General features: G+C 42.0%; 1 protein-coding gene across 8 annotated transcripts in view; it reads left to right on the forward strand.

Moving 5' to 3' along the window:
* The window catches only part of LOC140465031 (F-actin-uncapping protein LRRC16A-like), a 470,304-nt gene that overhangs the window by 100,159 nt on the left and 346,410 nt on the right, over positions 1–23,735 (forward strand). For all 8 annotated transcript variants that reach the window (XM_072560843.1, XM_072560842.1, XM_072560840.1 and 5 more), the window contains exon 3: positions 11,080–11,130. In XM_072560843.1, coding sequence (XP_072416944.1) covers positions 11,080–11,130 — 51 coding nt within the window. The remainder of the gene's footprint in view (positions 1–11,079; positions 11,131–23,735) is intronic.

Raw genomic sequence — 23,735 nt, forward strand, 5'->3', positions numbered from 1 at the left:
TGAGGGTGAGTTGGAGGTTTGGATTAGGAATTGGCTCTCTGGAAGAAGACAGAGGGTAGTAGTTGATGGCAAAGGTTCATCTTGGAGTGCAGTTACTAGCGGTGTTCCGCAAGGATCTGTTTTGGGACCATTGCTGTTTGTCATTTTTATAAATGACCTGGAGGAAGGGTTAGAAGGTTGGGTGAGCAAGTTTGCGGATGATACGAAAGTCGGAGGAGTTGTAGACAGTGAGGAAGGATATGGCAGGTTACAGCGGGATATAGAGAAGCTGCAGAGCTGGGCAGAAAGGTGGCAAATGGAGTTCAATGTAGCTAAGTGTGAAGTGATTCACTTTGGTAAGAGTAATAAAAAGATGGATTACTGGGCTAATGGTAGACTACTTGGTAGTGTGGAAGAGCAGAGGGATCTTGGTGTCCATGTACACAGATCTCTGAAAGTTGCCACCCAGGTAAATAGTGCAGTGAAGAAGGCATATGGCGTACTGGCTTTTATTGGTAGAGGAATTGAGTTCCGGAGTCCTGAGGTCATGCTGCAGTTGTATAAGACTCTGGTGCGGCCGCATCTGGAATATTGTGTGCAGTTTTGGTCGCCATACTATAGGAAGGATGTGGAGGCACTGGAACGGGTGCAGAGGAAGTTTACCAGGACGTTGCCTGGTATGGTAGGAAAATCCTATGAGGAAAGGCTGAGGCACTTGGGGTTGTTTTCATTGGAGAAAAGAAGGTTTAGGGGTGATTTGATAGAGGTGTACAAGATGATTAGGGGGTTAGATAGGGTTGACAGTGAGAACCTTTTTCCACGTATGGAGTCAGCTATTACAAGGGGGCATAGCTTTAAATTAAGGGGGGGTAGATATAGGACTGATGTTAGGGGTAGGTTCTTCACTCAGCGAGTCGTAAGTTCATGGAATGCCCTGCCAGTAGCAGTAGTGGACTCTCCCTCTTTATGGGTATTTAAGCGGGCATTGGATAGGTATATGGAGGATAGTGGGCTAGTGTAGGTTAGGTGGGCTTTGATCGGCGCAACATCGAGGGCTGAAGGGCCTGTACTGCACTGTATTCTTCTATGTTCTATGTTCTATGTTCTACCCTCTCAACCTGCAACTCTACTTTCAAGGAACTACGCACCTACACCCCATGGACTCTGTTTGGCAACGCTCTCCAGGACCATATCACTAAATGTACAAGTCTTGCCCTGATTTGCCTTTACCAACACCTCATATTTAGCTAAAGTAAACTCCACCTGCCATTCCTCAGCTCATTGGCACATCTAATCATGGTCCTTTTGTATTCTGTGATCTTTTTCAATGTCCACTCCACTGTGAATTTTGGTGTCAACTGCAAACTTAATAACCCCATGCCTCCTATATTCATATCCAAGTGTTTTATATAAATGATGAAAAGCAGTGAACCCAGCACTGATTCTTGTGGCACACCACTGGTCACAAGCCTCTATTCTGAAAAACAGCCCTCTGCCACCACCATCTGTCTCGTGCCGTCAAGCTAATTTTGTGTCCACTTGGCTAGCTACTGCTGGATCCCATGTGATCTAACCTGACTAACCAATCTACCATGCAGTACTTGGTCGAGCGCTTTGCTAAAGTGCATATAAACAACATCCACTGCTCTGTCGTCTTCAATCTTCTTTGCCACCTCTTCAGAAAACTCAATCAAGTTAGTGAGACACATCTTTCCATTCACAAAACCTTGCTGACTATCGTTAATCAGTCCTTGCCTTTCCAAAGGTATGAAAATCCTGTCTCTTAATCCTTTTCATCAACTTATCCACCACTGATGGAAAACTCACTGGTCTATAGTTCCCTGACTTTTCCTTACCACTTTTCTTAAATAATGGCACCACATTAGCCAACCTCCAGTCTTCTGGCACCTGACCTGTGGCTATCGATGACACAAATGTCTCAGCAAGGGGCCTAGCATCTCTTTACTAGCTTCGCACAAGGTCCAGAGGATTTATCCACCTTTCTGCATTTTAAGACATCCAGCACCTCCTTTTGCCTCATGGACACTTCAAAATATTACATTTTTTTTTTCCTCCACCTTCTCTAATTTTCATATTCTTCTCCACAGTAAATGCTGACACGAAATACTTCTGTCGTATCTCCCCCATCCCCTGTCGTTCCACATATAGGTTGGCCTTGCTGATCTTTTGAGGGACTATTTTCTCCCTAGTTACCCTTTTGTCGTTAATGTATTTGTAGAATACCTTTAGATTCTTTTTAACCTTATTTGCCAAATCTATCTCCTGTCCCCTTTTTTGCCATACTGACTTCCTCTTAAGTACACAGCCTTTATACTCGTCTGTGAATTCATTCGATCCCCGCTGTCTATATTTGTCTAATCTTCCTTCTTTTTCTTAACCAAAACCTCAACCTCAATTTCTCGAGTCACCCAGTGGTTTCCAATACCTACCACCCTTGCCCTTCACACTAGTAGGAACATACTGTCACTCTGCATTCTCGTCCCGCAACTCCCCCCTCAAACCCCACCCTTCCAACCGGAACAAGGACAGAATCCCCCGGTCCTCCCCTTCCACCCCACCAACCTCCATATACATCGCATTAACCGCCGACATTTCCACCAACTCGAAATGGACCCCACCACCAGGGATATATTCCCCTCTCCACCCCTATCCACTTTCCACAAAGACTGTTCCCTCCGCGACTACCTGGTCCACTACCCCCAACAGCCCACTGTCCCCTCCCAGCAACTTTCCCTGCCACCGCAGGAATTGCAAAACCTCCACGCCCACACCTCCCCCCCTCACCTTTGTCCAAGGCCACAAAGGAGCCTTCCACATTCATCAGTGTTTCACCAATGTCATTTACTGTATCATTGCTGCCGATGCGGTGTCCTCTACATTGGGGAGACTGGACAACTCCTCGCAGAGTGCTTTAGGGAACATCTCCGGGACACCCGCACCAACCAACCCCACCATCCCGTGGCCCAACATTTCAACTCCCCCTCCCAATCTGCCAAGGACATGCAGGTCCTGGGCCTCCTCCATCGCCACTCCCTCACCAACCGACGCCTGGAGGAAGAACGCCTCATCTTCCGCCTCGGAACACTTCAACCCCAGGGCATCAATGTGGACTCCACCAGTTTCCTCATTTCCCCCCCCCACCCACCTTACCTCAGTTCCAACCTTCCAGCTCAGCACCATCCTCATGACCTGTCCCACCTGTCAATCCTCCTTCCCACCTATCCGCTCCACCCTCCTCTCCGACCTATCACCTTCATCCCCACCTCCATTCACCTAATGCACACTCAGCTACCTTCTCCCAGCCCCACCCCCCTCCCACTTCTCTCTCCACCCCTGAGGCTCCCAGCCTCCTTCCCGATGAAGGGCTTTTGCCCAAAACATCGATTTCCCCCACCGCCCCTCCCCGGTCCTCTGCTGCCTGCCTGCTGTGCTTTTCCAGCTCCACTCTAATCTAGACTCTAATCTCCAGCATCTGCAGTATCCACTTCTGCCTAGTCCTCTCCATCCAAGCCTGTAACACTGACAGTCCCAGTCTGTTAAATCACCTATTACAACACACTTTTTCTTTCAGATATCTGAAATCTCCTTGCATATTTATGTTGCAGTTTCCTGCTGACTATTGGGGGAGGGGGCTATAATACAACTCCAACAAAATGATCATCCCTTTTTTAAGTTCCACCCATATAACTTCATCGGATGATCTCTGAATAGAGCAGACTGGACCATCAGAAATTGAATGATGCTATAACTGACTATCAGAGATTTTGTTTCCTACAGCTTTCTTCCTGTGTCTCTGGAGACAGCTACATGTATTAGTGTAGTTTCACGAGTGATTGCAGTTCTGTTACCTCATTCAAACAATGACGCTGCTTATTTTTGAATCCAGACGGTTGTGTGTCTGGAGGCTATTATGCTATTGCAGCTCTTGTAATTTGCTTCTTGCAGTATATCTTCCGGTTGGAGCTACTGGTCAGGAATGGTGGTCCGTCTGACTTCTATTTTTGTCACTCATGGTCTCTCTTCAGACCACAAAGACCCTGCCTTTTACTTTATTAATAGTGTAGATGTTTTTTTTTATCTTTGCAGCTTCAGTAATTCAAGCACAGATGTGAGAATCTCCTTTGGAACATATCATCTGTCTGTGTTCTTCGGTGATTTATCAGGTGCTTGCTTGTTTAACACATGCACAGTTCCATCAGCATGTATAAGTTCCCAAATCAAAAAGTGCCTGCGACTGAGCCAGAGAGATGTTCACCATTTTCCACCACTATACCCCCCCCCCCCCCCCCCCCACCTCAAATACTGACTGAATGGCAGCTTGTTTGTGCGCCCCCACTTCTGGGCGAATTCTGCCAAAGCCAGCATCACATGTGTCACTGGAAAAGAATCCAAGGTCACTGTTGGTTTAAACCCAGCTCCTTTGCTTGGCTTTGTGAGGCCTATTGAACATTGACAGATTGCAGTCTGTCTTAGTACAGATGAGTTAAGGAAATGGGTTTCATCACAGTGACTGTACAACATGTACTGTTGAACAAATGATTTGTTTCCTGAGGGATATGAGGATTCGCCTTACTTCATTAATTAATGCAACCCTGTCCCTTATAACTTAACACCTAGATGTCTTGCCTCCTTGTCTAAAGTTATTAGTTGCTGTTTTGTATCATCTGGAACACATCATGCACACACTCCCTTTCTTTTTTTACATTATTCCCCTTTCCACCCTGGAAGTGGGCCAAAAGAAGCCCTGTTGAGGGCCAAGGAAGCCAGAAGAAATGGTCAAACACTTCTCTTACCGAACAGGTCACAGTTAATTGATTCTACTTTCCTGGCAAAATGCTAAGAAATATAAAAATATTCAGTGGAAAAGATATGCTTAAGAGACTGATAGAAGAAAATAAGGTTGACATAAAGGTGTGTCCCTTGGATAATGCAGGGGCTGAATGTGAGAAGTGAACAGTTAATGTTTCTCCTATATTTGGCTGTTTGACAGGTTATAAGAGTCAGCGAGCTAAGCCCAGCCTTGCCTTGAGTTTTTTCCATGAGCACAATCTGGTATTAGAAACAAAGCTGTACTCCGTCTGCTGATTGGGAAGATACTTGGAATTTTGCAACGATCTCCGTATCAATTTGCAAAATGTTCAGAAGCAAAGAGAGGCTAAGGAAATTGTGAAGCCATTTTTAAATCTTAACACCTTAAGTTTCAATTTGTTTTACCATCACTCTTGCGCGTTAGGAACAATGTCCTTACGAGTGTATTGAAATCAGGGTAATGATTTGGAGGTGACTGGGTTGGACAAAGTTAAAAATCACACAACATCAGGTTATAGTCCAACAGGTTTATTTGGAAGCACTAGCTTTTGGAACGCTGCTCCTTCATCAGGTGCTTGTGCAGTGTAAATCAAGGTAGTGTTTCATTATTTTGCCTTTGCCACACAGTCATATCAAAATAAGTATAATACTGAGCAGGTAAGGATTATATGTTCATATAGACCCAAAATTACAGATATATACCGAACCTGAAAATCTTGTCACAAATATGAGCCAGCCCTGCTTGTGAGCAGTTAGGAGATATTTTCCTTTGATCGCCAGTTCCCAGCCAGATTTGTGTCTGGGGATTCAGCAATAAAAGGTTGATCACTGGGTGTGACAGATCAGAATTTGGGTAATTGTCAAACTTCCTTGCAGCTGCAAAATTTAATTGCATTCCAAGTGTGAAGATGAAGAATACTCTATGCTGCTCTTCACCTTTTGCTTCCAAAGCATGAATCATTTTCTTGTTTTACACGTTATGAATTATATTGTCATCTTTCAATTCATGCACCTCTTTCTTTTGTACCGTTGACTAAAAGAAGCAGGGAAATTCCAGTGCATTAGAAAATAGGAAGGGCCCATGATGGAAAAGTAAAGATTGCAATTTTCAGGTGGTGATCAATATTGCTATCATTTTTGATGGATTGTTTATCTTCAGATTTCCTGAACTCCTCGTTCCTCTTTGTAATTTAGTTACATTCGGGCTTTGTTTTCTTATCCTATTGCCTTTTATCGAAGGATTGAAAATGGGACTTGCTCTTTTTTTTGTTTCATCGACAGAATGTGTGCAAGAACTGTCGAGATTTTTAATCAGTTCTGGAAGAAGAGATTGAGCTGCATTCAGAACCTCTGAATAAGTTTGCATTTTGTTTTTTTTCAATAGATTTCTGGTTCAGTTGATTGTTGTTTCCAAGTCTGTCTGTTTAATTACTCTGCTGAAGCCTTTGATTATACTTTATAACTGGTCAGAGGACTATCCTGCAGGTCTGTGGTTAGCTTGTGACCAGTGGTTATTAAATTTCCATGCATAAAGTACTGCAATTGATTCTGTCTTTGATTTATTTAAATTGAATTAAATGGATGGGGTAAGCACCTTAAATAATATACATTTTTTGGGGGGAGAGAAAATTATGTTGAAACAAGTCTTAAATTATCTAACTGCAGTATGTATTACTGCAGTTCAGTGTTACAAGATGATGGACTTTCAGCTCATGTTCATAGAGAAATCAGAAACAATCCGGAAGATTCCTTATTGCCAATAATTATTTCTTAAATGATTAAGGGCTTTTGCACAACAGATATACCTAGCACTCTCTTTGACACTTTGCTGATTGAGTTAAAGTAAACTTCCTATTATTAATCCTGAGTTTGACATGTACAGTCTTCGCCCATGTTTATTTAGATGTTGCAACTTCAAAGTAAACTTCATTTCTCTTCTGTCAAATTGAACTTTCCGGTCTCTCTGGTTTTGATATTTGAATTGATGTTTTGGCTTTGTCACCTATTAAGTATTCAATTCTTGCATCTTATTTTTGCTTGAATCAAGAAAGCTCCTTGGCTTGAGCTGCGTCATGATTATGAAGTAAACATTGTATAAAGTTGCAGCTTTGCTTCTGTTTTGCCAATTTCTTTCCTGGCTTGAGAGACCAAGAGCATGAAATGCTTGAGACCTTTTCCACTGAAGCAGAGAAGATATTTTTTACTTCGGAGCTTTGATAAAGCAAATAAAGAATGATTATTTCCTCTGGTCAAGTAGGTAGTGGCAATGAGGAGAAAGTGAGGACTGCAGATGCTGGAGATCAGAGCTTAAAAATGTGTTGCTGGAAAAGCGCAGCTGGTCAGGCAGCATCCAAGGAGCAGGAGAATCGACATTTCGGGCATAAGCCCTTCTTCAGGAATGAGGAGGGTGTGCCAAGCAGGCTAAGATAAAAGGTAGGGAGGAGGGACTTGGGGGAGGGGCGTTGGGAATACGATAGGTGGAAGGAGATTAAGGTGAGGGTCAAGGGAGGTCCTTGGTCGCCTCCATTGTCAGACCATGGCAACATGATGCCTGGAGGAAGAGCGCCTCATCTTCCGCCTAGAAACACTCCAACCCACAAGGGATGAATGCAGATTTCTCCGGCTTCCTCTTTTCCCCTCCCCCCACCTTTTCTCAGCCCCAACCCTCAGACTGAGCACCGCCTTCTTGACCTGCAATCTTCTTCCCGACCTCTCCGTCCCACCCCCTCTCCGGCCTATCACCCTCACCTTAACCTCCTTCCACCTATCATATTCCTAACGCCCCTCCCCCAAGTCCCTCCTCCCTACCTTTTACCTTAGCCTGCTGGACACACTTTCCTCATTCCTGAAGAAGGGCTTATGCCCGAAACGTCAATTCTCCTGCTCCTTGGATGCTGCCCGACCTGCTGCGCTTTTCCAGTAACACGTTTTTAAGGTAGTGACAATGGTCATCAATGTAGAACTGACCAAAGGGAAACATTAGCAGCAATTTTGAAATGTGAGGACTTTCCAAATTGAATTGCAGTAGAGATCATTGCATTGTCTAAGGTAAGAGTAGGTGACCATTGAGAGACAGGCTGTCAAGAGAGATTGCTGGAGCAATCAAACTTCTCTCTCACGAAACCAAAGATCGGGAGTGAGATGTAGTGAGTAGGATGTTTTTTGCTGGAACCATCAGTGATTCTGAAATAATGTGCGCTCTGTTTATCACTTGCCTGAATTTTACCGGAGACACTCTCTTGCATGCTTTGCTTCTGATGTTATTAATTATGTACCAACTGTGGACACACACAAGTTAATGCTGTACGAATGCAATAAGATCAGCTCCCATCCCAAAAAGGCTAATGAGTGGATAAAAAAGCAGATCTTGGAAGGACCCCATTTACTTTCAATATTGGAATGTTATGTTTATCAGATCCTCTTTAAATTAGATAACCAGCTGCCAACTAAGTTGACCGTCCGTGATCGTAGAGTAGGAACATTTTCTGGATTCTTTGACACCAAAGGCATGTTGCTGTTTATACATCTTGTACAATTGTTAATCTGATTTTTGATCCCAAACTAATTTGTTTGTTTAGAGGTTTTAGGTTTCTTTGCTTGCTTCTGAAATCGGTACTCCGAATGATACACTCTTCAATAGCGAGTTCGTGTTCAGATGATGTAACTCTAATGAAAAGTGGCAATGATATCTTGTGAAACTAACAGATTTAAGAAGCTTATGGTAACTGTTGAAGTCAGAGATTCTACTTCGAATTCCAAGTGACTTCAGATTGCCACCTGCCTTTCACTGTTCCAAATGAGGACTGGGTAGGATGACACTGAAGACTGCTCAGAGGCAGTTGCAAAGAAGTGTCATATTGGATTCAAAACATTAACTCTCTTTCTTTCTCCACTGATGCTGCCAGACCTGCTGAGTTTCTCCAGCACATTCTGCTTTTATTTAAGACTAGGAGGAGGCCTTTTTTTTTCCCCCATGATTTGGTTTGAAATGCTGCCTGGTTAGGATGAGGAAGAGAGATCTGATCCTTTTTGAGAAGTGATTTCTGTAACATGTGGAGAGTACTCCAATCTACCTTACTGAAACTGAGTATGGCACATCATGGTTGTGCCTTGGGTAAATAATGATGATTTGTCTGCTGAGAATCTAAAACTTGTTTTGTTTGAATAATGGGGGATGGGTGGTGTGGGGATGGGGAATGCAGTTTAAATGCAAAGGGAAAAGTAAAATGTTTGTTTAAAATTTTCTTGGAGGTAATCACATTTCAGTAGTCTTTCATTCTATTGTTAGTTTTGCTTTACATTGTATGGGTTATTATGGTACTTAATCGGTTATTTAAATTACCTACTAGAATTCACCGAATGTTTTGGCAAACTATATGCCATCAATCAACCAATCTGGGCAGGGCGAAAGACAAGTCCAAAAATAATCACATATGCATTCATTTTTGTCAGTGACCAGGAGATTCCACCCACCAGTGCAAGAAATCTGTAACAAACATGTGCATCATCACCCTCGATTGTTCATCCGAGTCCCTTTCAACAATGAATGCTGAGCAGTATCCCACTCAGCCACTCCACTACCTCCAAATTGTCCTGTCCAACATTCAGTACTGGATGAACAGAAATGTCCTATAACAAAACTCCACAGTGGTTAGCATTGCTGCCTCACAGCGTCAGAGACCCGGGTTCAATTCCCGCCTCAGGTGACTGACTGTGTGGAGTTTGCACGTTCTCCCCGTGTCTGCGTGGGTTTCCTCCGGGTGCTCCGGTTTCCTCCCACAGTCCAAAGATGTGCAGGTCAAGTGAATTGGCCATGCTAAATTGCCCGTAGTGTTAGGTGAAGGGATAAATGTAGGGGAATGGGTGGGTTGCGCTTCGGCGGGTCGGTGTGGACTTGTTGGGCCGAAGGGCCTGTTTCCACATGTAAGTAATCTAATCAAATCTAAAAAACTATTTGGTATCCACTACCAGGTTTACTTCCCCAGTCACCCATTTGGCAACAAGGAGATCGAACTAGACTAGCGCCACCTTTTGACTCTTCAAAGAGCACCTGATGATGTATCCAAACCATCACAAAGACTGTATATTTCCAACTCTGACTTTGCTGTTGAGCTCTCATTCATGTCTTTGTTATCACTGCAAATATTTCTGTGCACTCTGGGTCAGAATACTATTTTGCACTTTGTGTAAGCTGAAGCTTACTTTAAAACCAATTGTCCATTAAGCCCTACATACCATGAGTGCTGTTTACTGACTGTATTTTCTCCTGCTTAACGAATGTCACAATTTAAAAATTCTTATTCTTTTTTCCAAATATATCCAAGCCTCTCCTTTCATTATCTCTGTAACAATTCTAGCCTTGTAAGGCTCCAATTCTTATTTCTTGCATATCTATGACTTTAATCATTGTTGTGTGTACTAAAGCCTTGAGCCGTACCCTCTCAAATCCTTTCTTTCAAAATCTTTTCCTTTTCCATATCTATACTTTTTCCCTTTAAGGCACACATTCCTGAAAGTCTGTCTCTCATCCTTATCTATTGTCACTTCAAGTGGCTTCCTGTAAAATTCTTTCAATAATGCTTCTATCAATCCGCTGGACGAATTCTATTTTGTTAACTTCGCTAATATAAATGCAAGTTTGTTTTTGTTGTAATTGGTGCCACATCAGTTCAATCAAAAGGGATTTGACCAGCTCTTAAACAAAAATACTTCAGGAGTGGAGACAAGAACTAAATACTGAGGAATGCAGGATTAGAAAGCCAATTGAGGAGTTTGCTCTCGTCCACTTTTTGAATAAATGTAACTTATTCACATTAGTTCATTCACAAGAACACTTGAAATACCTGATTATGGTTGGTGCTGACTTCTGAACTGTAATCTATTGGATCTTAGTTATTGGTAGATCATTTTCAATTTAGTTTTATTTGCTGCTGTTTAGCACTGCCACATGTTTGTTTTGTTTACACTCCTCCTGTCGGGTTGTCTAGTGGCTTAACCTTTTGCTTCACTATTAAAATTGTGCAGTTCAACTTCAGTATTAGGCCTGATCTGGATCTATAGAACAAATGAGACTTAGACCCTCTACGTAAAACACTGATGCTGCAGCTGTAGGGAACACATACTATTTTTTAATTGATTTATATTCCATGCTGTACATCTCTATGACTCTATTCAAATCCAATAAAGTAATAATTTTAAACTATAACAGGAAAAGCAGTTTGTTTTAAATGTGCATGTTCTGAATTTTTTTTTCTTTTTTTAACTCCATAGGTGCTGACATCATGCCGGGTTTTTCTGTTAGCAGCCCGAATCCCTACCAAGGTACTACTTTATTTGACTATCTTTCATAATCCTGATTTCAACTTAGGGAATGAGCAGAAGAATATGGAGGGACTATGAAATTTACACTTGGTGGCTGTTGCTAGAAATTAAAATTCTTCAAGTGTATCTTGCTTTCATGAACACTTGAAGGTGGTTTTAGCCGTATGTGCAGAAGGAAAGCAAGCGGACAGTTTGAATTCTCAAAGTCTCCTGAAGCCTCTGGGAACTGCTGCTGCTGTGATTTTATTGCAAGTGATAGGGGTGCAATTGCAAAACTTTCAAGGTCCATTTTAGTGTGCACATGTCAGGTGCTGATGGTATGACAATGGACTGAGAGGGCAACTCTGCATGGCATTGGATCAAAGCCAGCTGAAAGCCTGGAATGTCGATTTTCATATATTTATTGCCTTGCTTTTGAGTACAGGAAGAGAATATGTTCTCTGATCCCGACAAAGAAACTTAATGTATCTGTTTCTTTCCAATTGTGTGGATCCAGCAGTTACGATAGCCAATCCTATCATACTTATTTAGTGGTCTGTCTCAGTACTTTTATGGAATTGCGATGCTTCCTACACATTACGTGCTTGAAACCTGGACTGTGGTCCAACACAACACAACATAGTGGCCAACTGCATTTCTTTCCAACACAACTCCGAAATCAAATAGTTAATCAAAAAAGGTAAAAATAATCTCAAATTGAAAGGAAAAAAAGATGGTGTGGAAACAATTAGTGGTAAATGTAGGATTAAAAGCAAACAAGAGGACCAAGCCAAAAAAAGGGGAGAAAATAACCTAAGCATAAACCAGCAAGCAATATAAAAATAGGTAGTAAGAGCTTATTAAAAAGTGAGAGAGCAAAGAAGAACATAGACCCTCCCCTCCACTTAGAGATGAAGCTAGAGAAATATTAACAGGAAACTAGGAAATGGTGGAGGCATTGTGTCAATATTTTCCATAAAGCTTCAAAGGTGAGGATATAAATAGCATTCCAAAAATAATAAATCAAGGACCAAAAGCTAGAAAGGATGCAAATATAATAACTATCACTGGAGGAAGAAGAAAGCACCAAAATAATGGGTCTAAAGATCGATTAACTCCTTTAGACCACCATTTCCTCCTCTAATTTTCTTTCTGGCTGGTTAGGCCTGAGGTCCACGCGTTGCAGTGAATTCTGGAATTGGAAGTCAGTGCTATGATGGCATGGAATGTTGGAGTGACCTCATGTGTGTGCAGCCACACACTCCGCTTAAGAGGGAATGTTGTCCTGGATGGGTTGCATTTTAAGACATTGAAGGAAGTAGATACAGAGATAGTGGTTACCTTGGAAACAGATGTTCAAGAATCCTTAGGAAAGAAAAATGCCATAGGATTAGAAAACTTGAGCATAACCCCTTACACAACAAGGACAATTACAGACTAGTTAGCTTGATATCTATCAATGGAAAAGTGCTAAAGTCTATCTTAAAGGAAGTAATAGCAGGGCATTTTGAAATACAATAATATAAACAAGCTGTCTCGGCATCAGTTTACAAAAGGGAAATCATGCCTGGCAAACTTATTAGCATAGTAGTTTGGTTAGCAAGATTAGATTGCATGGGATCAAGTGAGAGCTCCCCAGTTGGATACAAAATTAGCTTGATGGTAGGAGACAGAGTGTAATGGTAAAGGGTTGTCATTCACACTGAGGGCTATTGACCAGTGGTGTGCCACAAGGATCAGTGGTGGGTGTACTGTTATTTGTCATTTACATCAACAATTTGGATGAAAATATAGGAGGCATAGTTGGTAAGTTTCCAAAAAAACACCAACAATTGGTGGTAGAGTGGACAGTGGAAAAAGTTATTTAAGAGTACAAGGGGGTCTTGAACAACTGGACCAATGAGCCGAGGCATGGCTGATGGAATTTAATTTAGGTAAAGCAAACCAGGGAAGGACTTCTAAAGTTAATGATGGGAGCCCTTGGGAGTGTTGTCAAACAGAGACTTGGGGGTTACCGGTACATAATTCCTAAAACATGGCATCATAAGTAGACAGGGTGGTGAAGAAGATATTTGATGTGGTTGCCTGCGTCAGTCAGAGCATTGAGAACAGGAGTTGGGATGTCATGTTACAGCTTTATGAGACATAAGGACATATTTGGAGCAATGCGTGCAATTCTGGTTGTCCTGCTACAGGGAGGGTGTCATTAAACTAGAAAGGATGCAAAAAAGATTTACAAATATGTTAGCAAGACTGGAGGTCTGAGTTATAAGGAGAGGCTGGTTAGGCTGGGATTTTTTTTCCCTGGAGTATAGGAGGCTGAGGGGTGACCTCCTTGAGGTTTATAAAAGTATGAGAGATCTAGATAAGGTGAATAACCAAGGTCTTTCTCCCAGGGTAGGGCAGTCCAAAACTACAGGGCATAGCTTTAATGTGAGATGGGAAATATTTAAAAGGGACCTGAGGGACAACCTTTTCACACAGAGGGCGGTGCATATATAGAACGAGCTGCTAGAGGCAGGGACATAGGTGAGTACAGTTACAAGATTTTAAAAGTCAATTTGGACAGGTACTTGGATCTGAAAAGTATAGAGGGATATGGGCCAAATGGGACTAGTTAGCATTCAAAGGATTAGATTTTAGATTACTTACAGTGTGGAAACAGGCCCTTCGGCCCATCAAGTCCACACCGACCCACCGAAGAAGCGTATGCCACCAAGACCCATACTCCTACGTTTACCCCTTCACCTAACACTACGGGCAATATAGCATTTTTGGATTGTGGGAAGAAACCGGAGCACACGGAGGAAACCCACGCAGACACTGGGAAAATGTGCAAACTCCACACAGTCAGTCGCCTGAGGTGGGAATTGAACCCGGGTCTCTGGCGCTGTGAGGCAGCAGTGCTAACCACTGTGCCACCGTGCCGGCTGAAACTTTTTCTGTGTTATATTACTCTATGACTCTTATTCTTCGAGGAGGTAAAACCAGAAAAAATAAAGGGGAACCAAAAGATCTTCTGCATTTAGAATTGCAAAAGGCGTCAAATTTTAAAATAAAAAGCACATAATGTTTGGGTAAATATAACATGAAAATAGAATTGGCTAACTAATGAATTGGGATAAACAGGGATATTGAGGGTTGCAACCTGTAACTAGTGGAGTACCATATGGAATTAGGCCTCGATTAAAGATTGAATGGACTGTCACCATGTTTGCAAATGACATAAAATAGGTGCGAAGATGAGTGATGAGGAGAACAGAGTGTACAGAGGGATATGGACAGGTTAAATGATTGGGCAAAAACTTGGCAGATGGAAAATAATTTAGGAAAATGAGGTTATGCACTTGGGCAGTAAGAGTAGAGGATCTGAATATTATTTTAAATGGGCGAAGACTACAGAAAGCTGCAGCGCAGAAGGAATGGGGTCCTTGTGCATATATCACAAAACGCTAGCATCCACATTCAATGGGTAATAGAGAAGGGAAATGGAATTTTGGCTGTCACTTGAAAAGGATTGGAGTACAAAAACAAGGAGGTTTTGCTAAAATTGTACAAGACACCCACAATACTGTGAACAGTTTTGGCCTGCTTTTCAAATATAAGATATACTGACATTGGAGGCAGTCCAGAGAGAGTGTGTTTGATTAATCCTGGGTATAGAAGGATTTGAGGAGAGGCTGAGTAAGTTGGGATTGTATACATTAGTTTATTGGTGACTTTATTTTCAGAGCTTGACAGGGTAGATGTGGAGAGGTTATTCCTTATTTGTGGGAAGATCTAGGACCAGTGGACATAATCTCATCTTAAGGAGTTGCCTGTTTAAGGTGGAGGAAGATAGATTTCTTCTATCAGAGTGTAGTGAATTTTTAAATTCTTTACTGAGGAAGGTTGTTGACAATATTTAAGGCTGATATAGACCTTGTAATCAGTAAGGGAATGGAGGGTTAAAGGAAAAAGGCAGCAAAGTGAAGTTAAGGATGATTGGATCAGCCATGATCTCATTGAGTGACAGAGCCGTCATGGGCTGAATTGCACACTTCGCCCCTGCCTCAGTGTTGTCCATAAAGAAGCTTTCATGTGTAAGTGTCCTTTCGACCATTTTTTTAAAAAAGGAGCATAAATGCTCGTTTCTTGTGAGGAAAAATGTGCACATTTATAATCGTATAGTAGTTTTGACACCTTAACCATTTTTCCTATTATTTACCTTTGTGGTTATTTTTAAGATCTTTGTGAAGGGTAAATTGACTTCAGTGTCGACATTAAATTGCAGATAGTTTGTGTAGATATAATTTGGATGTTATCGCTCCTTGTGTAAATTTAATAAATTATTACTTTTTTTGGTTTGTTGAATGGCTGCCTACGTTAGTATTGATACTAATGCCAGTTGTTGTACTTCAACAAATCGAAGTGATCTTATGAAAAAAATCAATTCCTAACCTTTTGCACTGCACCTTGTGCTTCCTGTTCTATTTTTTTCCCCAAGTGTGTGAGACTGAAACTGAGGCTGATAATTAAGACACAGGTAGATCCAACAGGGAATATGGAAGAAATGTCTTTATCTAGGAAATTGTTATATGAAACCTGCTACTATACAGTAGATCCTTCTTCCTTTTATGCACTTTCGTATCTGTTTGTCCAGTGCAGCATCTTCTCACTGAGAAATCAAGTTTCAGTTTTCCATTTTAAAGTTTTAGCAGCGTTTGCTGGCACCCGTGTGCATGATTGAATAGAATGACATATTGTCATGTTGACAATATGTCGTCACACGTAAATGCTGCACGCGTGTACATTTGAAACAGGGAGGGGTAATGACAATGGAGGAGAGAATTTGGGATAAAGGTGGAAGATTAGGGTCATTAGGATCCAGGTGGCTCTTGCCTTCTCTCTGTATTCCATTCCACCCTTTTTATGCCTTTCCTCCCTCCTTCCCGCCTTGCTCTCTCTTTCCTCCTCCCCCAACTCCCCAACCAAACTGAAGAGTATATCAGCGGCTGTAATGCACTTTGAGATTTCCAGTGGTCATGAAAGATGTTTTATAAATGTGATTTTTAAAAAATATTTTTGAAACTAGGGACAATTGCAGTTTTTGAGAGAAAGGAATCTAACCACTGTCCATGACCATCACTTAACTCCCCCACACTCGACCTGGGGGCTAGCACCAACTAGAAACTCAACTGAGCTCGCCATATAGATACAAGAGCAGGCCAGAGGCTTGTTGCAGTAATCTTAAAGCAACTCTCCACCTTACTCCCAAAGCCTGACCTCTATTGATAGGGCACATGTCAGGATTGTAAAGGAATGCTCCCTACTTGCCTGGATGAGTGCAGTTCGGACAACATTCCAACTTGACACCATCCAGGACAAAAAAGCAGCCTCCTTGATTGGCATGATATCAAACATCCATTCTCTCCACCAGTGAAGCTTAGTTGCAGCACTGTGTACCATCAACAATATGCACTGCAGAAATTTACTAATGATCCTTAGGCAGTACCTTCTACACATTATTACCTCGAAGGACAAAGGCAACGTGGAAACATAACCACTTGCAAGTTATTCTTAGCCACTCACTGTCCTGTTACATGTCACTGTTTCTTCAGAGTTAATGGGTCAAAATCCTGGAATTCCTTCCATATGGGCGTTGTGGGTCTATCTACAGCACATAAACAACAGTATCTCGAGAAGGTAGTCCACCAGCCCCACCTCAAGGGCATCTAAGGACAGGCAACAAATACTGGCCCTGCCAATGGTGTGTGAGTCCCATGAGTACATTAAAAAAAATGTAACTGTGAGTAAGTTCTGAATTACAAAGCAGTTTTGACAAAGCAGATTGGACAAAGCAGATTGGACAAAGCAGATTGGACAAAGCAGATTGGACAAAGCAGATTGGACAAAGCAGATTGGACAAAGCAGATTGGACAAAGCAGATTGGACAAAGCAGATTGGACAAAGCAGATTGGACAAAGCAGATTGGACAAAGCAGATTGGACAAAGCAGATTGGACAAAGCAGATTGGACAAAGCAGATTGGACAAAGCAGATTGGACAAAGCAGATTGGACAAAGCAGATTGGACAAAGCAGATTGGACAAAGCAGATTGGACTGCTGCTCTTTGGCTGGCATCCAGAACAGACAATTCAAATGACAATTCTATCCTTCTATAGGAAACAAAAATGGAGTTGAACTCTAACAACACATTAGTGACCTGGTAGATTTGGGTTTCAAAACAAAAATGTCATTTTCAAGTCATCCGACAAGGATTATTTACTCCCATAGTTGAAAGGAAAATGCACCGAATCCACAAACTTGCACATTTCAAGGATAAAGCTTTAATATCTGCCTGAGAATATGTTTAAAGAACACAACTTTCATTCTTCTTTTAATTTTAAGGTGTGGGTATGGTGCTGCTCTGTCTAGTAATTCCAATTTGTGGTATCAAAAGATTTTTCTGCTCTCATACACCCAGTCATGCATGTAGTTCATAATCCTGTCTTATCAAAGGCACAGGACTGCAAGAGTAAATCAGCTATTAGCATCAAAATAAACTAATTAAACACATTTTTTTGTGGTATTTATGCCTGAGCATGATATGAGTAGATAAAAGTTCAGAATGTTGTAGAATTCTCTAGTTGGATTCTTGAGAAATGCTGCATTTAAAGGAACTTACAAATGTATTTCCATGTATATTGAATGTTTAATGATCTCAGTGCACTTCATAGTTCAAAAGTAGTAATGATATAAACAACAAAATCTTCTGGCCAGATTTCCCTGCTGATCTAGTGGATTTTGGATCCGGATAAGATCAGTCATAATCATGTTAAATGGCGGAATGGGCTCAAAGGGCAGAATTGCCTACTCCTGCTCCTCATACCTCTGTTCCTTTGAATAAATATTCTGAGACCCCTATGTTTACTCGAGGGGCAGAAAGGGTCTTAGTCTGATATCTCAAATGAAAGGTGACACTTCTTTCAGAATAGCACTGCTTCAGTACTGTGTACGGTTCATTTGAGTTTACAATTTCCTCTTCTTAAGTGAGGGTAAAGTATTGCTTTTTAACTCAAGAGATTCAATAGACAAGAATTCTATCACTGATTCAAGACTGATGCTCAGTTGGAAGCTTTGTGCTGAGCAGCAAATCATCATGATGCAGTGACCTTTGGGGTTTGGCAGTTCTCCGTTGTGAATTGTCTGTCTGTGCTAGCCTGGTGTGGTCATTGGATTGACTGCTAGTTGTTAAATTGCATTAATTTTCAAAACCTTTCTTTGATTCATACTTGTCTTATCTGAAAGCTGTTTGATTTATGGTTGCTTTTTTGTCAACCTGCAGTACCACAATTAAGCAACCTGTCTTCATACAGGAGAAAGCGAGGGTTGCAGATGCTGGAGATCAGAGTCGAGAGTGTGGTGCTGGAAAAGCACAGCTGGTCAGGCAGCATCCGAGGAGCAGGAGAGTTGACATTTTGAGCATGAGCCCTTCAGCAGGATGCCACACTTTTGAACCTGTCTTTATATGTTAACCTTAGCAATGAGAATCGGCAGGCTGTCATTGGCAGGGCTGAAACTCTGGTCATTTTCAGCTGCTTCAATTATCTTCCTTTCGGCACAAGTCAAAAATTGTAATGTTTGCTGATCTTCACACAGCCTTCAGTTCCACACTCAACTCCTGGTTGTTCAGAAATATAAGCCTATGTGCAGGAAAACCTGAACAAAGAAATGCAGAGCTCAGGCAGCATCCACAGGAAAGTAGGCTAATGTTTCAAGTCTAGATGACTCTTCATCAGAGCTGACAGAAGTATTTAGGCTTGGTTTGTGAAATGACAACTAACATTTGCACCCCTTGTGTCAGAGAATATCCATCATCATTGTCCTTGCTGAATCACCCACTGTCAATATCCTGGTGCTCACCATTGACCTGAAAATGTGTTGCTGGAAAAGCACAGCAGATCAGGCAGCATCCAAGGAGCAGGAGAATCGACGTTTCGGGTATAAGCCCTTCTTCAGGAATGAGGAAGGTGTGTCCAGAAGGCTAAGATAAAAAGTAGGCGGTCCTCACTTGCTCACCATTGACAACTTGATGGGAGAGACAAAAACAACTGCAGATGCTGGAATCCAAGCAGGAGACTGGAAGAACACAGCAAGCCAGGCAGCATCAGGAGGTGAAGGAGTCAATGTTTCGGGTGTAACCTACCCCTTGACTTGAAGAAGGGTTACACTCGAAACGTTGACTTCTCCACCTCCTGCTGCTGCCTGGCTTGCCATAAACTTAATGGAGCAGCAATGTTAATGCTGTGGCTCCAACAGCAGTTTGGAAGCTAGCTATTCTGCAGCAAATAGCTCACCTGATGTTTGAAACCACATTTATAAGTCGCAAGTCAAGAGTGTGATGGAGTACTCTCCATCTTGGTTTCAATTGGTGCGTTATGTCTGATTTTGAGTGCCGTACTTTAGGAAGTATATGAAAGCTTTGGAACACAATGCGGGGGAAAATAGAATGATTTTCTGGGGTGAAAGACTTAAGTGTGCAGATATTTTGGAGAATCTGGTGGTATTCTCCATGAGAATACAGTATTGAGAGGTGATCGAGATGCTGAAAAATCATGAGGGGTCAAGACAGAGCAGATAGCGGTATATACTTTGCCAGAAGGTGACTAAGGACCAGCTTTGTTGAGTTTTGTGATGGGATTCTCTAAGCTCTAATGAGATTTCTCTCTTCTTTGTTTAAACAGCTTGATTCATTAGCTACGCACCGTGCCTCTGTGGTGTCCCACTTGCATTATCTTCCACTTAGCAATGGCAGAAGTGCTTGCCAATGATGGGCCCTTCCAGGATTTCTGGCAGCATTGTTGCCAACTGGGAACTGCCCTTCACAGTGCACAGGTGTGCAAATTGCTCTACTGCTAGCCTTGAGACATTGTGGGACCCGGACTGTGAGATCCCATACATGGCCCCAGTGGATCTTCGGAAGCAGTTTGTAATGTTATAAAAAAAATTAGTACAGCTGTCACCTTTAATGGCCCCATGTATGGAATGGCCGCCCACCTCTTTGAATTACAGGTCCTGCTTCAACAATTGGGTTCATCCTGTGACAGGTTCCCTTCAGTCTGTGGTGACACTGTGACTTGCCTATCTGAAGGATGACAGACTCTGGGCCTCCAGTACTTCCTTTGCATCCTATGGGGAGCTTTAGTTGTGACTTCATATGAGCAGCTGCTGAAGGCTGCTACTACTCCTGGGTTTGCTGGCACATTTCTTCCTGTTCAGTTTCTCTATATCTATGGTACACTGCGATGGCAGCCACTGCTGTGCCTGGATCTATTGCCCACGTTCCAATGAATCTGTGGGGAAATCAGAAATAGAACAGTCCTTAATAATGTAAGCAGTCAGCAATGACCTCTCTTCCCCTTCCCTCTTGCTCACGTGTGTGCTGTCTCTCTCTCTGTCTCTCTCTCTGTCTCTCCCTCTCTTTCGCTTCCCCCCGCCCCCAACTTCGCTCACGCATGTCCTCTCTTGCAAATTTGCAAAAACCTTCTATGTAACAGGATGTGGAGCATTCCGACAATGAGGATGCTCAACATGTTCATCAGTTGATGTAGAGTATTGTATTCCAACATGTGCAGCACAAGCCATGCCATGCAAAAAAACAATAGGAGTTTGTAAGCGTTATGTGTTTATCAATAGCTTGTTCTACACTCATCCAAGAAAGGCAGCATCGTACACATGAGTGTGTTGCTGGATACTTCTGTTTCAAGGTGAGAGAAAATGATCTCTTGGCCCTTGTGCATCCTCAGGGATCTTTGTGAATTGTGACCAGCATGTGGTCTTTTCAGGGTGCCCGTGATTACTTTTCCTTCACAGAAATCATTTTTCTGTAAAGACAAATGAGATAGTCAAGATTGCTTGTAACCAGGGTTTGTATCCCACAGTTAGACACTGCAGGCATTTCACATGCAGTGTTCTATAATTACAGGTATCTTCAACCTTGACTCTGTCAGTGCCTGATTAATGCAATTAGTTGGCCCTTGAAGGGCCCCACATCGCTCATAAGTGCTCGGAAGACTAAAGGCAATGTAAGGTTGCACTTAGCAAAGTGTGCTACAGTCTCGGCCTCAAAGTTGAGGACCCTCACCTCCCAAAAGCTCAATGTTCCTTTCTGACTTGCATTCCTTGCCAACTCCATCAATACTGAGCTTTCACATATTCCCATTCAACTCCTTCATATATGTCTTCATGTTTCAACATAATCCCTGATCCTCAGGCCTAGAGTGTAACTATGCCAACCACTGTTCTGGATTATTGCCACCCTTTTGAAGCCAGGGTGATTGTGATCATCAATGACTCTCCTCTCCTGCAATTACCTATGTCTTCCATTGATACATGTTGAGTTGCCTCCTTTCGCAACTGTCTCCTCTGCTTCCCAGCATGCTGCCTCCAGCCCCCACAATGGGCATCCTCAGCTTTCCCACCATAGTTACTATTGATAATCATCTTTTGACTTTCATTGAGCAGATTCCCAGCACAGACTGTAGCACATACCCTTGAACCATTTGATGGGCAGCCCTGACTGATGAGTGACACGATCCCTAAATTATACTTGTGTAGCACCTTGACTGGCTTCCTGTGAATCTCCAGGCATGTTGCACTGGACCTGCAAAACTGACAGTGGCCCATTCCCAGACTATAGAGTTGCAGAACCCCTGATCTTGACTCACCAAAGCAGCTGACTGATGGTGCTCTTGACTAATTGTCCTGATATCCCTAACTGAAAACGATATTCCTTGACTTGACTGAAGGTTACTCCTCTTAGACTTTGAGACGTGGCCATTTGGTTGAAGCAGTTGCAGTGTTATTGGCACATGTTACATGTTTACCATTGATGTAGCATGGTGCTTTATAGCAAACAGTACTTCCTAAATGCTGAATTGAGCAAGTTAATTTTATACTGTTGCTCTGAAAATAATTTGTTTGGCAACGTGAACGATACAATTAGGCAGTCATTTTAAATGTAGGAGGCTGTGATTGTAAATATTTAAAAACAAGTAATGCCGTATTCAATGATATTTTAACTTTTAAAACAACACTTTTCCTATGTTGTACCATACTTGGCCTGTATATGGAGAAGACATTTTGCCCCACTGTGCTTATGTTACTTTTCACCAAATACCTGTAAGTGTAGTCATCTCATTTTCTTAATCTGAGACAATTCATTGACAGCATATTGAGAAAAACTGCAACAGCTTATTGAATTGCAATATAGGAATAGAATTAAGGGATTAAATTATAACTCCGACCACACAGAGTAATGCTTGAATTTATAAATTGGCCTTGTCACAGTGTGAAGTTACTGTCAACTACAGAACTGGAAAATTAATTTGCATAAAAGGGTGACATAGTGGCACAGTAAGGTAAAAACAATGACTGCAGATGCTGGAAACCAAATACTGGATTAGTGGTGCAGAAAGAGCACAGCAGTTCAGGCAGCATCCAATAAGCAGCGAAATCGACGTTTCGGGCAAAAGCCATTCATCATTCCTGATGAAGGGCTTTTGCCCGAAACGTCGATTTCGCTGCTTGTTGGATGCTGCCTGAACTGCTGTGCTCTTCCAGCACCACTAATCCAGTATAGTGGCACAGTAGTCAGCACTGCTCTCGTTCAATTCCAACTTTGGGCGAGATTCTGTATGGAGATTACAAATTCTCCCTGTGTCTGTGTAGGTTTTTGGCAAGTGCTCCAGTTTCCGCCCACAGTCCAGTGATTTACAAGTGAGGTGGATTTGCCATGCTAATTTACCCTTTGTGTCCAAGGATATGGAGGCAAGGTGGAGTGGGTCATGGGAAATATGGGATTAAGGGGATAGAGGGTAGGTTTGGGTGAGATGGTCTTCAGCGGGTCGGTATGGGCTCAATGGTCTCTCTCTGCACTGCAGGGATTCTATGATTAATTATAATTGTTGCCACCGTGCAACAGTGCATTTGCCTACAGTATTTTATAATAGAAGTAATGGAAAGTTGTCATTAAAGGTTTAATGAGAAAACAAATTTCAACAAATGGAAAGTTTAACATAAATAGGGAAGATGCTGTCCAAGTTTCAAACTCCTGCAAAAGCTGCAAAACCACTTATGGGAATTCTGCTGAGAGCCTTGCCACTCATGATGGTGTCACATGATAGATATTTACTCGACATGACAGAAAAGGTGGGACTTGTCCTTTCCATAAATCTTTAAGTGTGATAGAACTTAATTATTACTAATAACCATGCTGACCCTGAAAATGTACAATTCCTAGTGTGAAGTTTAATTTCTTCTTCAGTTTTTAATAATTAATGGAGCATTTCGTTTTTCTCCTTCTGTCTCCATAATCATGCTCCCTTTATTACATCCTTCCTTCCTTCTTTCATTTTTTCTTTATGCATAGAATCCACATTAAATCACATGTTCTTAATGTCACATTTTGGTTTAAACTTTGTTTAGCACAGTGTATCAGTCTGATTAGTTATGACGATAATGCAAAGATTGTGTCTTTTTTATTTTTGTGAGTTGTAAAATTGTGGGAGTGAAATGAGAGCGAAATGTTTTGGAACCAGTGTCTGGCAAAGAATGCTACACCTTGGGCAACTGAGCAGCTTTGGG

This window comes from Chiloscyllium punctatum, chromosome 41 (assembly GCF_047496795.1).
Source record: "Chiloscyllium punctatum isolate Juve2018m chromosome 41, sChiPun1.3, whole genome shotgun sequence".
Classification (NCBI taxonomy): Eukaryota; Metazoa; Chordata; class Chondrichthyes; order Orectolobiformes; family Hemiscylliidae; genus Chiloscyllium; species Chiloscyllium punctatum.